The sequence below is a fragment of the Coccinella septempunctata genome, chromosome 1, assembly GCF_907165205.1.
Source record: "Coccinella septempunctata chromosome 1, icCocSept1.1, whole genome shotgun sequence".
Classification (NCBI taxonomy): Eukaryota; Metazoa; Arthropoda; class Insecta; order Coleoptera; family Coccinellidae; genus Coccinella; species Coccinella septempunctata.
The window spans coordinates 25,627,238-25,643,053 of record NC_058189.1 but is presented as its reverse complement, the minus strand read 5'-3'; the positions used below and the strand labels follow the sequence as shown (position 1 = coordinate 25,643,053).

Sequence of the window (15,816 nt, the reverse complement as noted above, 5' to 3'; positions counted from 1 at the left end):
CTCAATTCGAAAACTATGTGCAGTTCAAGATTTGGTTCGAATTGATCCAACAGTTTTCGAGGAATTGATATCACACTTTGCCGAATTGGCCACTGAAATCTCAATTCCTATCTGAACTATCGAACTGAAATTCAACATGTGCATCTCAATTCGAAAACTGTGTGAAATTTCAAGATTTGGATCGAATTGAACCAACAGTTTTCGTCGAATTGATCATAAGGAATTGAAATGATATTTTGTCGAATCGACTACTGAAATCTCAATTCCTATCTGAACTATCGAACTGAAATTCAACATGTGCATCTCAATTCGAAAACTGTGTACAGTTTTGAGATTTGGGTCGAATTGATCCAACAGTTCCTTGGGAATTGAAATGATATTTTGTCGAATCGACCACTGAAATCTCAATCCCTATCAGAACTATCGAACTGAAATTCAACATGTGCATCTCAATTCGAAAACTATGTGCAGTTTCAAGATTTGGTTCGAATTGATCCAACAGTTTTCGAGGAATTGATATCACACCTTGCCGAATTGACCACTGAAATCTCAATTCCTATCTGAACTAGCGAACTGAAATTCAACATGTGCATCTCAATTCGAAAACTGTGTGAAATTTCAAGATTTGGTTCGAATTGAACCAACTGTTTTCGAGGAATTGATATCGCACTTTGCCGAATTGACCACTGAAATCTCAATTCCTATCTGAATTATCGAACTGAAATTCAACAAGTGCATCTCAATACGAAAACTATGTACAGTTTCGAGATTTGAGTCGAATTGATCCAATAGTTCCTTGGGAATTGAAATGACATTTTGTCGAATCGACCACTGAAATCTCAATTCCTATTTGAACTATCGAACTGAAGTTCAACATGTGCATCTCAATTCGAAAACCATGTGCAGTTTCAAGATTTGGTTCGAATTGATCCAATAGTTCCTTAGGAATTGAAATGATATTTTGCCGAATCGACTACTGAAATCTTCATTCCTATCAGAACTATCGATCTGAAATTCAACATGTGCATCTCAATTCGAAAACTATGTGCAGTTCCAAGATTTGGGTCGAATTGGTCTAAGAGTTTTCGAGGAATTGATATCACACTTTGCCGAATTGATCAGTCAAATCTCAATTCCTATCTCAACTATCGAACTGAAATTCGACATGTGCATCTCAATTCGAAAACTATCTGCAGTTTCAAGATTTGGTTCGAATTGATCCAACAGTTTTCAAGGAATTGATATCACAATTCGCCGAATTGACCACTGAAATCTCAATTCCTATCTGAACTATCGAACTGAAATTCAACATGTGCATCTCAATTCGAAAACTATGTGCAGTTCAAGATTTGGTTCGAATTGATCCAATAGTTTTCGAGGAATTGATATCACACTTTGCCGAATTGACCACTGAAATCTCAATTCCTATCTGCACTATCGAACTGAAATTCAACATGTGCATCTCAATTCGAAAACTATGTGGAGGTTCAAGATTTGGTTTGAAGTGATCCCTCAATTTTCGAGGAATTGATATCACACTATGCCGAATTGACCACTGAAATCTCAATTCCTATCAGAACTATCGAACTGAAATTCAACATGTGCATCTCAATCCGAAAACTATGTGCAGTTTCAAGATTTGGTTCGAATTGATCCAAAAGTTTTCGAGGAATTGATATCACACTTTGCCGTATTGACCACTGAAATCTCAATTCCTATCTGAACTATCGAACTGAAATTCAACATGTGCATCTCAATTCAAAAACTTCGTGAATTTTCAAGATTTGGTTCGAATTGATCCAACACTTTTCGAGGAATTGATATCACACTTTGCCGAATAGACCACTGAAATCTCAATTCCTGTCTGCACTATCGAACTGAAATTCAACATGTTCATCTCAATCCGAAAACTACGTGCAGTTTCAAGAATTGGTTCGAATTGATCCAATAGTTCCTTAGGAATTGAAACGATATTATGTCGAATCGACTACTGAAATCTTCATTCCTATTAGAACTATCGATCTGAAATTCAACATGTGCATCTCAATTCGAAAACTATGTGCAGTTCAAGATTTGGTTCGAATTGATCCAACAGTTTTCGAGGAATTGATATCACACTTTGCCGAATTGGCCACTGAAATCTCAATTCCTATCTGAACTATCGAACTGAAATTCAACATGTGCATCTCAATTCGAAAACTGTGTGAAATTTCAAGATTTGGATCGAATTGAACCAACAGTTTTCGTCGAATTGATCATAAGGAATTGAAATGATATTTTGTCGAATCGACTACTGAAATCTCAATTCCTATCTGAACTATCGAACTGAAATTCAACATGTGCATCTCAATTCGAAAACTGTGTACAGTTTTGAGATTTGGGTCGAATTGATCCAACAGTTCCTTGGGAATTGAAATGATATTTTGTCGAATCGACCACTGAAATCTCAATCCCTATCAGAACTATCGAACTGAAATTCAACATGTGCATCTCAATCCGAAAACTATGTGCAGTTTCAAGATTTGGTTCGAATTGATCCAACAGTTTTCGAGGAATTGATATCACACCTTGCCGAATTGACCACTGAAATCTCAATTCCTATCTGAACTAGCGAACTGAAATTCAACATGTGCATCTCAATTCGAAAACTGTGCGAAATTTCAAGATTTGGTTCGAATTGAACCAACTGTTTTCGAGGAATTGATATCGTACTTTGCCGAATTGACCACTGAAATCTCAATTCCTATCTGAATTATCGAACTGAAATTCAACAAGTGCATCTCAATACGAAAACTATGTACAGTTTCGAGATTTGAGTCGAATTGATCCAATAGTTCCTTGGGAATTGAAATGACATTTTGTCGAATCGACCACTGAAATCTCAATTCCTATTTGAACTATCGAACTGAAGTTCAACATGTGCATCTCAATTCGAAAACCATGTGCAGTTTCAAGATTTGGTTCGAATTGATCCAATAGTTCCTTAGGAATTGAAATGATATTTTGCCGAATCGACTACTGAAATCTTCATTCCTATCAGAACTATCGATCTGAAATTCAACATGTGCATCTCAATTCGAAAACTATGTGCAGTTCCAAGATTTGGGTCGAATTGGTCTAAGAGTTTTCGAGGAATTGATATCACACTTTGCCGAATTGATCAGTCAAATCTCAATTCCTATCTCAACTATCGAACTGAAATTCGACATGTGCATCTCAATTCGAAAACTATCTGCAGTTTCAAGATTTGGTTCGAATTGATCCAACAGTTTTCAAGGAATTGATATCACAATTCGCCGAATTGACCACTGAAATCTCAATTCCTATCTGAACTATCGAACTGAAATTCAACATGTGCATCTCAATTCGAAAACTATGTGCAGTTCAAGATTTGGTTCGAATTGATCCAATAGTTTTCGAGGAATTGATATCACACTTTGCCGAATTGACCACTGAAATCTCAATTCCTATCTGCACTATCGAACTGAAATTCAACATGTGCATCTCAATTCGAAAACTATGTGGAGGTTCAAGATTTGGTTTGAAGTGATCCCACAATTTTCGAGGAATTGATATCACACTATGCCGAATTGACCACTGAAATCTCAATTCCTATCAGAACTATCGAACTGAAATTCAACATGTGCATCTCAATCCGAAAACTATGTGCAGTTTCAAGATTTGGTTCGAATCGATCCAATAGTTCCTTAAGAATTGAAATGATATTTTGCTGAATCGACTACTGAAATCTTCATTCCAATCAGAACTATCGATCAGAAATTCAACATGTGCATCATTCGAACCAAATCTTGAAATTTCACACAGTTTTCGAATTGAGATGCACATGTTGAATTTCAGTTCGATAGTTCGATAGAATTGAGATTTCAGTGGTCAATTTGGCAAAGTGTGATATCAATTCCTCGAAAACTGTTGGATCAATTCGAACCAAATCTTGAAACTGCACATAGTTTTTGAATTGAGATGCACATGTTGAATGTCAGTTCGATAGTGCAGATAGGAATTGAGATTTCAGTGGTCTATTCGGCAAAGTGTGATATCAATTCCTCAAAAACTGTTGAACCAATTCGACCCAAATCTTGAAACTGCACATAGTTTTCAAATTGAGATGCACATGTTGAATTTCAGATCGATAGTTCTGATAGGAATGAAGATTTCAGTAGTCGATTCGGCAAAATATCATTTCAATTCCTTGGGAACTATTGGATCGATTCGAACCAAATCTTGAAACTGCACATAGTTTTCGAATTGAGATGCACATGTTGAATTTCAGATCAATAGTTCTGATAGGAATGAAGATTTCAGTAGTCGATTCGGCAAAATATCATTTCAATTCCTAAGGAACTATTGGATCAATTCGAACCAAACCTTGAAACTGCACATAGTTTTCGGATTGAGATGCACATGTTGAATTTCAGTTCGATAGTTCAGATAGGAATTGAGATTTCAGTGGTCAATTCGGCAAAGTGTGATATCAATTCCTCGAAAACTGTTGGATCAATTCGAACCAAATCTTGAAACTGCACATAGTTTTCGAATTGAGATGCACATGTTGAATTTCAGTTCGATAGTGCAGATAGGAATTGAGATTTAAGTGGTCTATTCGGCAAAGTGTGATATCAATTCCTCAAAAACTGTTGAAACAATTCGACCCAAATCTTGAAACTGCACATAGTTTTCGAATATAGATGCACATGTTGAATTAAAGATCGATAGTTCTGATAGGAATGAAGATTGAGATTTCAGTGGTCGAATCGACAAAATATCATTTCAATTCCTAAGGAACTATTGGATCAATTCGACCCAAATCCCGAAACTGTACACAGTTTTCGATTTGAGATGCACATGTTGAATTTTAGTTCGATAGTTCAGATAGGAATTGTGATTTCAGTGGTCAATTCGGCAAAGTGTCATATCAATTCCTCGAAAACTTTTGGATCAATTCCAACCAACCAACCAAATCTTGAAACTGCACATAGTTTTCGAATTGAGATGCACATGTTGAATTTCAGTTCGATAGTGCAGATAGGAATTGAGATTTCAGTGGTCAATTCGGCAAAGTGTGATATCAATTCCTCGAAAACTGTTGGATCAATTCGAACCAAATGTTGAAACTGCACATAGTATTCGAATTGAGATGCACATGTTGAATTTCAGTTCGATAGTGCAGATAGGAATTGAGATCTCAGTGGTCTATTCGGCAAAGTGTGATATCAATTCCTCAAAAACTGCTGAACCAATTCGACCCAAATCTTGAAACTGCACATAGTTTTCGAATTGAGATGCACATGTTGAATTTCAGATCAATAGTTCTGATAGGAATGAAGATTTCAGTAGTCGATTCGGCAAAATATCATTTCAATTCCTAAGGAACTATTGGATCAATTCGAAACAAATCTTGAAACTGCACATAGTTTTCGGATTGAGATGCACATGTTGAATTTCAGTTCGATAGCTCAGATAGGAATTGAGATTTCAGTGGACAATTCGGCAAAGTGTGATATCAATTCCTCGAAAACTGTTGGATCAATTCGAACCAAATGTTGAAACTGCACATAGTTTTCGAATTGAGATGCACATGTTGAATTTCAGTTCGATAGTGCAGATAGGAATTGAGATCTCAGTGGTCTATTCGGCAAAGTGTGATATCAATTCCTCAAAAACTGTTGAACCAATTCGACCCAAATCTTGAAACTGCACATAGTTTTCGAATTGAGATGCACATGTTGAATTTCAGATCAATAGTTCTGATAGGAATGAAGATTTCAGTAGTCGATTCGGCAAAATATCATTTCAATTCCTAAGGAACTATTGGATCAATTCGAAACAAATCTTGAAACTGCACATAGTTTTCGGATTGAGATGCACATGTTGAATTTCAGTTCGATAGCTCAGATAGGAATTGAGATTTCAGTGGTCAATTCGGCAAAGTGTGATATCAATTCCTCGAAAACTGTTGGATCAATTCGAACCAAATCTTGAAACTGCACATAGTTTTCGGATTGAGATGTACATGTTGAATTTCAGTTCGATAGCTCAGATAAGAATTGAGATTTCAGTGGTCAATTCGGCAAAGTGTGATATCAATTCCTCGAAAACTGTTGGATCAATTCGAACCAAATTTTGAAACTGCACATAGTTTTCGAATATAGATGCACATGTTGAATTTCAGTTCGATAGTGCAGATAGGAATTGAGATTTCAGTGGTCTATTCGGCAAAGTGTGATATCAATTCCTCAAAAACTGTCGAAACAATTCGACCCAAATCTTGAAACTGCACATAGTTTTCGAATTGAGATGGACATGTTGAATTAAAGATCGATAGTTCTGATAGGAATGAAGATTTCAGTAGTCGATTCGGCAAAATATCATTTCAATTCCTAAGGAACTATTGGATCAATTCGAAACAAATCTTGAAACTGCACATAGTTTTCGGATTGAGATGCACATGTTGAATTTCAGTTCGATAGCTCAGATAGGAATTGAGATTTCAGTGGTCAATTCGGCAAAGTGTGATATCAATTCCTCGAAAACTGTTGGATCAATTCGAACCAAATCTTGAAACTGCACATAGTTTTCGGATTGAGATGTACATGTTGAATTTCAGTTCGATAGCTCAGATAAGAATTGAGATTTCAGTGGTCAATTCGGCAAAGTGTGATATCAATTCCTCGAAAACTGTTGGATCAATTCGAACCAAATTTTGAAACTGCACATAGTTTTCGAATATAGATGCACATGTTGAATTTCAGTTCGATAGCTCAGATAGGAATTGAGATTTCAGTGGTCAATTCGGCAAAGTGTGATATCAATTCCTCGAAAACTGTTGGATCAATTCGACCCAAATTTTGAAACTGCACATAGTTTTCGAATTGAGATGCACAGTTTGAATTTCAGTTCGATAGTTCAGATAGGAATTGGGATTTCAGTGGTCAATTCGGCAAAGTGTGATATCAATTCCTCGAAAACTGTTGGATCAATTCGAACCAAATCTTGAAACTGCACATAGTTTTCGAATTGAGATGCACATGTTTAATTTCAGTTCGATAGTGCAGATAGGAATTGAGATTTCAGTGGTCTATTCGGCAAAGTGTGATATCAATTCCTCAAAAACTGTTGAACCAATTCGACCCAAATCTTGAAACTGCACATAGTTTTCGAATTGAGATGCACATGTTGAATTTCAGATCGATAGTTCTGATAGGAATGGAGATTTCAGTAGTCGATTCGGCAAAATATCATTTCAATTCCTAAGGAACTATTGGATCGATTCGAACCAAATCTTGAAACTGCACATAGTTTTCGAATTGAGATGCACATTTTGAATTTCAGTTCGATAGTTCAGATAGGAATTGAGATTTCAGTGGTCAATTCGGCAAAGTGTGATATCAATTCCTCGAAAACTGTTGGATCAATTCGAACCAAATCTTGAAACTGCACATAGTTTTCGAATTGAGATGCACATGTTGAATTTCAGTTCGATAGTGTAGATAATAATTGAGATTTCAGTGATCTATACGGCAAAGTGTGATATCAATTCCTCGAAAACTGTTGGTTCAATTCGAACCAAATCTTGAAACTGCACATAGTTTTCGAAATGAGTTGCACATGTTGAAATTCAGTTCGATAGTTCAGATAGGAATTGAGATTTCAGTGGTCGAATCGACAAAATATCATTTCAATTCCTAAGGAACTATTGGATCAATTCGACCCAAATCCCGAAACTGTACACAGTTTTTGATTTGTGATGCACATGTTGAATTTTAGTTCGATAATGGAGATTTCAGAAGTCGATTCGACAAAATATCATTTCAATTCCTAAGGAACTATTGGATCAATTCGAACCAAATCTTGAAACTGCACATAGTTTTCGGATTGAGATGCACATGTTGAATTTCAGTTCGATAGTTCAGATAGGAATTGAGATTTCAGTGGTCAAATCGACAAAGTGTGATATCAATTCCTCGAAAACTGTTGGATCAATTCGAACCAAATCTTGAAACTGCACATAGATTTCGAATTGAGATGCACATGTTGAATTTCAGTTCGATAGTTCAGATAGGAATTGAGATTTCAGTGGTCAAATCGACAAATTGTGATATCAATTCCTAGAAAACTGTTGGATCAATTCGAACCAAATCTTGAAACTGAACATACTTTTCGAAATGAGATGCATATATTGAATTTCAGTTCGATAGTTCTGATAGGAATTGAGATTTCAGTGGTCTATTCGGCAAAGTGTCATATCAAATCCTCGAAAACTGTTGGATCAATTCGAACCAAATCTTGAAACTTTACATTGTTTTCGGATTGAGATGCACATGTTGAATTTCAGTAGGAATGAAGATTTCAGTAGTCGATTCGGCAAAATATCATTTCAATTCCTGAGGTACTATTGGATCAATTCGAACCAAATCTTGAAACTGCACATAGTTTTCGAATTGAGATGCACATGTTGAATTTCAGTTCGATAGTGCAGATAAGAATTGAGATTTCAGTGATCTATACGGAAAAGTGTGATATCAATTCCTCGAAAACTCTTGGTTCAATTCGAACCAAATCTTGAAACTGCACATAGTTTTCGAAATGAGTTGCACATGTTGAAATTCAGTTCGATAGTTCAGATAGGAATTGAGATTTCAGTGGTCGAATCGACAAAATATCATTTCAATTCCTAAGGAACTATTGGATCAATTCGTCCCAAATCCCGAAACTGTACACAGTTTTTGATTTGTGATGCACATGTTGAATTTTAGTTCGATAATGGAGATTTCAGAAGTCGATTCGACAAAATATCATTTCAATTCCTAAGGAACTATTGGATCAATTCGAACCAAATCTTGAAACTGCACATAGTTTTCGGATTGAGATGCACATGTTGAATTTCAGTTCGATAGTTCTGATAGGAATTGAGATTTCAGTGGTCAAATCGACAAAGTGTGATATCAATTCCTCGAAAACTGTTGGATCAATTCGAACCAAATCTTGAAACTGCACATAGATTTCGAATTGAGATGCACATGTTGAATTTCAGTTCGATAGTTCAGATAGGAATTGAGATTTCAGTGGTCTCTTCGGCAAAGTGTGATATCAATTCCTCAAAAACTGTTGTATCAATTCGAACCAAATCTTGAAACTGCACATAGTTTTCGAATTGAGATGCACATGTTGAATTTCAGTTCGATAGTGCAGATAGGAATTGAGATTCTAGTGGTCTATTCGGCAAATTGTGATATCAATTCCTCGAAAACTGTTGGATCAATTCGAACCAAATCTTGAAACTGAACATAATTTTCGAAATGAGATGCATATGTTGAATTTCAGTTCGATAGTTCTGATAGGAATTGAGATTTCAGTGGTCTATTCGGCAAAGTGTGATATCAATTCCTCACAAACTGTTGAACCAATTCGAGCCAAATCTTGAAACTGCACATAGTTTTCGAATTGAGATGCACATGTTGAATTTCAGATCGTTAGTTCTGATAGGAATGAAGATTTCAGTAGTCGATTCGGCAAAATATCATTTCAATTCCTAAGGAACTATTGGATCGATTCGAACCAAATCTTGAAACTGCACGTAGTTTTCGAATTGAGATGCACATGTTGAATTTCAGTTCGATAGTTCAGATAGGAATTGAGATTTCAGTGGTCAATTCGGCAAAGTGTGATATCAATTCCTCGAAAACTGTTGATTCAATTCGAACCAAATCTTGAAATTTCACACAGTTTTCGAATTGAGATGCACATGCACATGCACTTTATCTCGAAGTCGTATTGCTGTAGAAATATGCTCCATCTCGCAATTCTTCCGGTGGGAGACTTGATAGATTGCAGCCATCGCAAGCTCATGTGGTCGGTTATAACGGTGAAACGGTAGCCTTCTAGATACGGACGCAGCTTGTCAATGCTCCAAACTATTGCCAGACATTCCTTTTCTGTAACAGAGTAATTTTTCTCTGGACCTGACAAGGTCCTGCTAGCATAAGCGATTACTTTTTCCTGTCCATCAACGGTCTGTGTCAGGGCAGCTCCCAGTCCTGCATCGGATGCATCGGTTTGAAGGACGAACGGTTTTGAAAAGTCCGGACAGGCCAATACCGGTGAGTGGGTCAATTTCTGTTTCAGGGTCTCAAAAGCGGTCTGTTGGGCGGTCCCCCATTTCCAGGTTTGCTTCTTCTTGAGTAATGCGGTCAACGGAGTCACAACTTTGGAGAAGTCTTCGATGAATCTTCGGTACCATGAAGCAACACCAAGGAAACTTCTCAACTCTCGTACGGATTTCGGTGCAGGCATCTCATTTATGGCTGAAATCTTATCAGGATCGGTACAAATGCCGTCCTCGGTTACTACATGTCCCAGATACTTCAATGATTTTCTTACAAACTCACATTTTTCCGGATTTAATTGCAGGTTGGCCTCCCTGAGGCGGTGGAAAACTTTCCTTAAGTTGTCAAGATGTTCGTCCAATGTTTCTCCAAGAACTACTATGTCATCCAAGTACCTACGCAAATGCATCCGGTTCCATCTCAGGGCCAATAACTCGGTCTAAAAGACGTTGAAAGGATGCCGGTGCGGAATGCAGACCAAAAGCCATTACTTTGAACTGGAACAGCCCACGGCCAGGGACGGTAAATGCGGTGATCGGTCGACTCTCGGGGGCTAACGGTACCTGCCAATAACCCTGTTTCAAATCAATAGTGGATATATACTTGGCTTTTCTCAACTTGTCTAAAATTCCTGAAATATAAGGCAACGGATAGGCATCTTTAACGGAGACATTGTTAACCATTCGGAAATCTATACAAAATCGGGGTTTACCATCCTTTTTCTTGACAATTACTATCGGTGAACTCCACGGGGATGAAGACGGTTCTATAATGCCTTCGGCCAGCATTCGGTCGACCTCATTGTTTATTATCTCCTGCATCTTCGGATTTTGGGGACGGTAACGTTGCTTGATCGGTTCGGTGCCTGGTTTGAGTTTAATTCGGTGTTGTATCAGTGGAGTTGTTCCTCGGAGCTTCTCGAATGCCTTCAATTCGGTCTGTAGAAACTCCTCCAGCCTGACTTTCTCTTCTCCACTCAGGTTCGACAAAAGCGGTCCTATCGCATGTAGTTGTCCTCGGTTCTCTGGCTCGCTGAGCCGGGCTTGGATGGACCTTCCATTCAGGAAACATTCGGCGGTTTGGAGATTAATGGAAAAGTTGTGTGTCCTCAGTATATCCATTCCCAGTACTACATTGATCGGTAAATCTGAAACTAACAACAATTTAGCTTCCATAATTTCAGACCCAATTCGGACCGGTGCGGTATATATTTCTTTAATCGGTATTGAACTTCCGTTAGCGACGGTGGTGGTAACGTCCCTAACATAATCCGGTTGTATACCCACTACCCTGCAGTAGGCGGCCACTTCACTGCTGATAAAGGACCTGGTGGCTCCGGTGTCCAACAGTGCTGGGAACTCCTTGTCTCCTACAAAAACATTAATTATCGGACGGTAATCGGTAGGTTTTTCTTTCTCATGGACCGAGGATGGGGTTGCTTGGAACTGACGGATCCCCGGTTTCGGACAGTTCCTTAGTAGTTTAACGGACACTTACAATCCCTAGACATGACACCCCTCTTACCACATCGAGAGCAGAACAGCAGCGGTTTCGAGGTGCATTGTGCTCGGAGATGACCCTTGCCACCACATCTCCAGCACTGGGGTTCGGTTGACGGTCGGTTCGACTTTTTCGGTTCATCCTGTCGCTGGGGTATTGCAGAGCTCTGAGCTACTTTCGGTTTTTCAGACGGTTCGGTGTGGTTCGGAGTGTTCAGGTGCATTCCGATCGGTTTGACGTTCGGTGGGGAATTTCGGAAGGTAAGATGCGGTTCGTTGATGAGACTCTTTTGGATCGGTGGCGAAGCATAGTTAGCGGTTTGCCATTTGACCATTTCAAAAACTTTTCCTTTTCGGAGCAGTTCTTCTATGGTTGAAGTCGGTTGGAAGGCCAGGGCGGTTTGCAGTTCTGGCAGTAAACGTCGTCGGATGATATTCACCTGTTCTTCCTCGGTCGGTCGCTTTACGGTCAGCTTCTGAAACAGATTTTGCATTCGAGTTACATACAACAAGAGTCGTTCATCGGTTCCTTGAGTGCGTTTCTTGATTTCCTCCAAAAGGATGTCCTCGTAGTCGGGAGGAAGAAAGGCCTCTCGGAGTTGTTCTTTGAAGTCGGTCCAGTCGGTGAAGGTGCCTCTCCGGGGAATGTACCAGTCTCTTGCATCTCTACGTAACAGCTCGTATATTGACTCGAATAACTGTTCGTGGCTCACCTTTCTAGCCTCGGCAAGATACTCAGCCTCCTCCAGGAATGAGGTCACACTGGTTGACCCATCGAACGTCAGGTTCCATTTCCACACAGGAACGGTAGGAACGGTGGAATGGTCGGTGGTTTTCGGCGGTTTCATCGGCGGGTATTCGGTCGTCAGTTCGGCTTCCTTGGTCGTCGGTACTTCGCTTCTTACTTCTCTCATCCCAGCGGTATCGGTAGGAGATGAGGCAAATGAAACTCTCCTGGTTGATTCGGCAAACTCCCTCGTCAATCGCCTCGACTCAGGGGATGTTATTAACGGTCTGTTTTGCTCACTGGTTCGGTCGGTTGGCAGTGCTTGTTCAACGGTAAATGGGAGGATGTCGGCGGGCGGTCGGTGGTAGGAAGGTTGTTTCTGCAAAAAAGTACGTTCAATTTGTTCGGTTAATAATCTGCAAACTTCTTGTCGGTTTTGCTGCAGCCGGTCATCATGAGTGGTCGGTCGGGAAATGTCACAATCCTCTCCCAAGTTCAACAGGTCTGCTTCTCCAACGGTGGTTGAGCACGGAATCAGACCTGGACCAAGTCTAGATGCGCAGTCCGGTAATTCCTGGTCAATCAGCGACGGTGTTCCGGCTGACAGGTTCTCTGGAATACCACCTAACCAGTGAGTATTCTCCAGCAATCTCATAGCCATCTTCAGAGAGTGCTCCAGCTCGGTTTTCTTGTGAAGCAGATTGACAGCTTCCGGAGAGAGACTTCTCAGTCGGCCTTGAACGTGCAGTAGCCGGCTCCTAATGCGCTGCAACTCATTGTCTCTATTATTAAAATCGAACTCACATATCTCTCCCATCAAGTCGAACAACTTGGCACCACAAACCCCAATTTCCTGTGCCTGGTCAATTTCATCTCTTGGAATGAACGGTATATCGGAATGGATGGCCCTTCTCAGTTGAGCTCTTTTCTCCTGAACGGTGTGTCCCACGGTGCAGCCTCTTGCCTCCAACTCCCACGTAAGTTCGTCACTTTTCAGTCGGTTGACATCCATTTTCACGGTACCAGAAACTCAGAATAAAGATTTACAATATGTACTATACGGATATATGCCAGAAACAAAGAACGGTTACCAATTTGCCTGTGAAGAGTATTTAAAGAAAACGGTACGGTTACGGTAACAGGAACTACTCACAAAACAGCAGAAGTCCCTGCTCGGGCGCCAGATGTGATAGACTTTTCGTACTCTGGCAGCTCCTTACGGTTGCTCGGGCGCCAGTGGGGCAATCAGTCAAACCCCACGTCTCTCACAGAATCCCCAAAGAATTGGAGAGCCCGGGTAGACTTGAGTATCAGTGGAGAAGGGTATCGATGAAGACTAGGGCGGTAGCGTCTTCTAAGTGTCTGCTTTTCAACGGTCTTTAGGCGTCAGAAAGAGTACTTACCTCTTCTAACTAAACTCTTAGATGAAACTGATTTAATAAATAGACTCTCACTGGCAAAATAATTGGCAACAAAAATAAATGTTCAACTATTTATTTCTATTACAATAAACTATACACAAAAGAGAATAGACAGGTACACTAAAGCGTGGACGTCAACGGCTGTGTCTGGTCGGCACTGGACGGCTGGCAAAATTTCACTTCAGGAAAATGGACGGTTTCGGAAATATACGGAAGTAAGTCAAGTCTCAACTAACTAAGTGCAAAGAAACATGCACGGTTTCGGAAAAATATACGGAAGTAAGTCAAGTCTCAATCAAACTAAGGGCAAAGAAACATGCACGGTTTCGGAAAAATATACGGAAGTAAGTCAAGTTTCAATTAAACTAAGTGCAAAGAAACATGCACGGTTTCGGAAAAATATACGGAAGTAAGTCAAGTTTCAATTAAACTAAGTGCAAAGAAACATGCACGGTCTCGGAAAAATATACGGAAGGAAGTCAAGTTTCAATTAAACTAAGTGCAAAGAACGGTTTCGGAAAAATATACGGAAATAAGTCAAGTTTCAATTAAACTGGGTGCAAAGAAACATGCACGGTTTCGGAAAAATATACGGAAGTAAGTCAAGTTTCAATTAAACTAAGTGCAAAGAAACATGCACGGTCTCGGAAAAATATACGGAAGGAAGTCAAGTTTCAATTAAACTAAGTGCAAAGAACGGTTTCGGAAAAATATACGGAAATAAGTCAAGTTTCAATTAAACTGGGTGCAAAGAAACATGCACGGTTTCGGAGAAATATTTCAACTAAGGCAAGACACAATTGAATGAAAAGTACGAACGGTTTTAAAAATAATCAACGGAATTCAGTCAGGTCGAAATTTGAAAACACCAGTTCACCGGGGTACGCCCTCTATCTCTGTCTCGGTGGTTTGTCTATGATCCGGTGTCCTTCGGTCTCTCTCTCTCTCTCGGTGACCTCAAGCGGGCTGGCTGTCAAACAGCGGCCACAGAGTCCGGCGGTGAGGGTATTTGACGGTTATGAAATCCCAACTCTGTGCTCGGCGAATCTAACCTATAACTATAATTCAAACGGTTGGAAATCGGGATGAAGCGGTCAAATTTTCAGGAATCGGAGAAATCAGGGGGGCCCAACGTCCTCCTGGGACCCAAATGTCACCCTACGGTAACGGAAAGCTATAAACAGCAGGAAATGGTCAATCTACGGTTAATTCGGATTTTTAGCCAAGCAAAAGTCAGAGAGAATATTTTTCCATAAAGGTGCAATGAAGCGGTAATAATTTCAACAATCACTTGCCTTAGATTTTCCTTTGCTTCGTAAGTACGGTTTTACTAACTTTGCACACACTCCACTCGTTCACCTCTCAACAACGATTGTCTCTTTTTTTTTTCTTCACCTTCCAGGGCCGCGAAGAAATATCCCCTCTCTACTCGGAAAAACTCTCCCCCCTATGGGAAACTCACCAATCCATTGGATAAAGCAAAAATGATACTGTTATTCAATTGGTCCAGAAAAAGACAGAGGCAACGGATGAGAAGGAAAGTAGAAAAAGTTATGAGAACTTTTTCAGAGCAAACAAAAAATGGTGGAACGGAAAGAATTATTAAAATAAATGAATTCTGAAAACATAAGAGATACGGTCTTTCCTACTAACATGGACTGACCGGTGGAAAACTATGAACTAACAATTATCGGTAAGGCTCCTTTCAATCGTAACACACAACTATTGTTATCGGTACACCCCCTATGACAGTATTTCGGTTTTCTTCAAAAATATCTCGGTTATCAGGCATTATTATGCAAGTATCGGTTGAAAAATTTAATTTTTTGTGGCGGAGCAAAATCTGGTTCGTCACAAAATATAGGTATCCAAATAAGCTGAATCCATTGCGAGCATTCTGGAAAGCCTATCTCTCACCGATCAGATTTTCATTTTGGAAATGTCATTTTTCAACAGTTGAAAATTTCAATCTGCAATATCTCTTGTATATTCGTCTGATACAATTGGGATTTCCGGTTTCGTAATCAGCATTGATAAGGCTTCCA

At 39.5% G+C, this 15,816-nt stretch overlaps 1 protein-coding gene across 1 annotated transcript in view; it reads right to left on the bottom strand.

Annotated features, from left to right (window-relative positions):
- Positions 1–11,951, bottom strand: part of LOC123320157 — a 49,560-nt gene extending 37,609 nt beyond the window's left edge. The window contains exons 1-5 of the mRNA XM_044907394.1: positions 11,649–11,951; positions 10,837–11,493; positions 10,524–10,755; positions 10,407–10,459; positions 9,776–10,364 (exon numbers count right to left, since the gene is read on the bottom strand). Of these exons, the coding sequence (XP_044763329.1) occupies positions 9,776–10,364; positions 10,407–10,459; positions 10,524–10,755; positions 10,837–11,493; positions 11,649–11,847 (1,730 nt within the window). The 5' untranslated portion in view covers positions 11,848–11,951. The remainder of the gene's footprint in view (positions 1–9,775; positions 10,365–10,406; positions 10,460–10,523; positions 10,756–10,836; positions 11,494–11,648) is intronic.
- Positions 11,952–15,816: the final 3,865 nt, after the last annotated feature.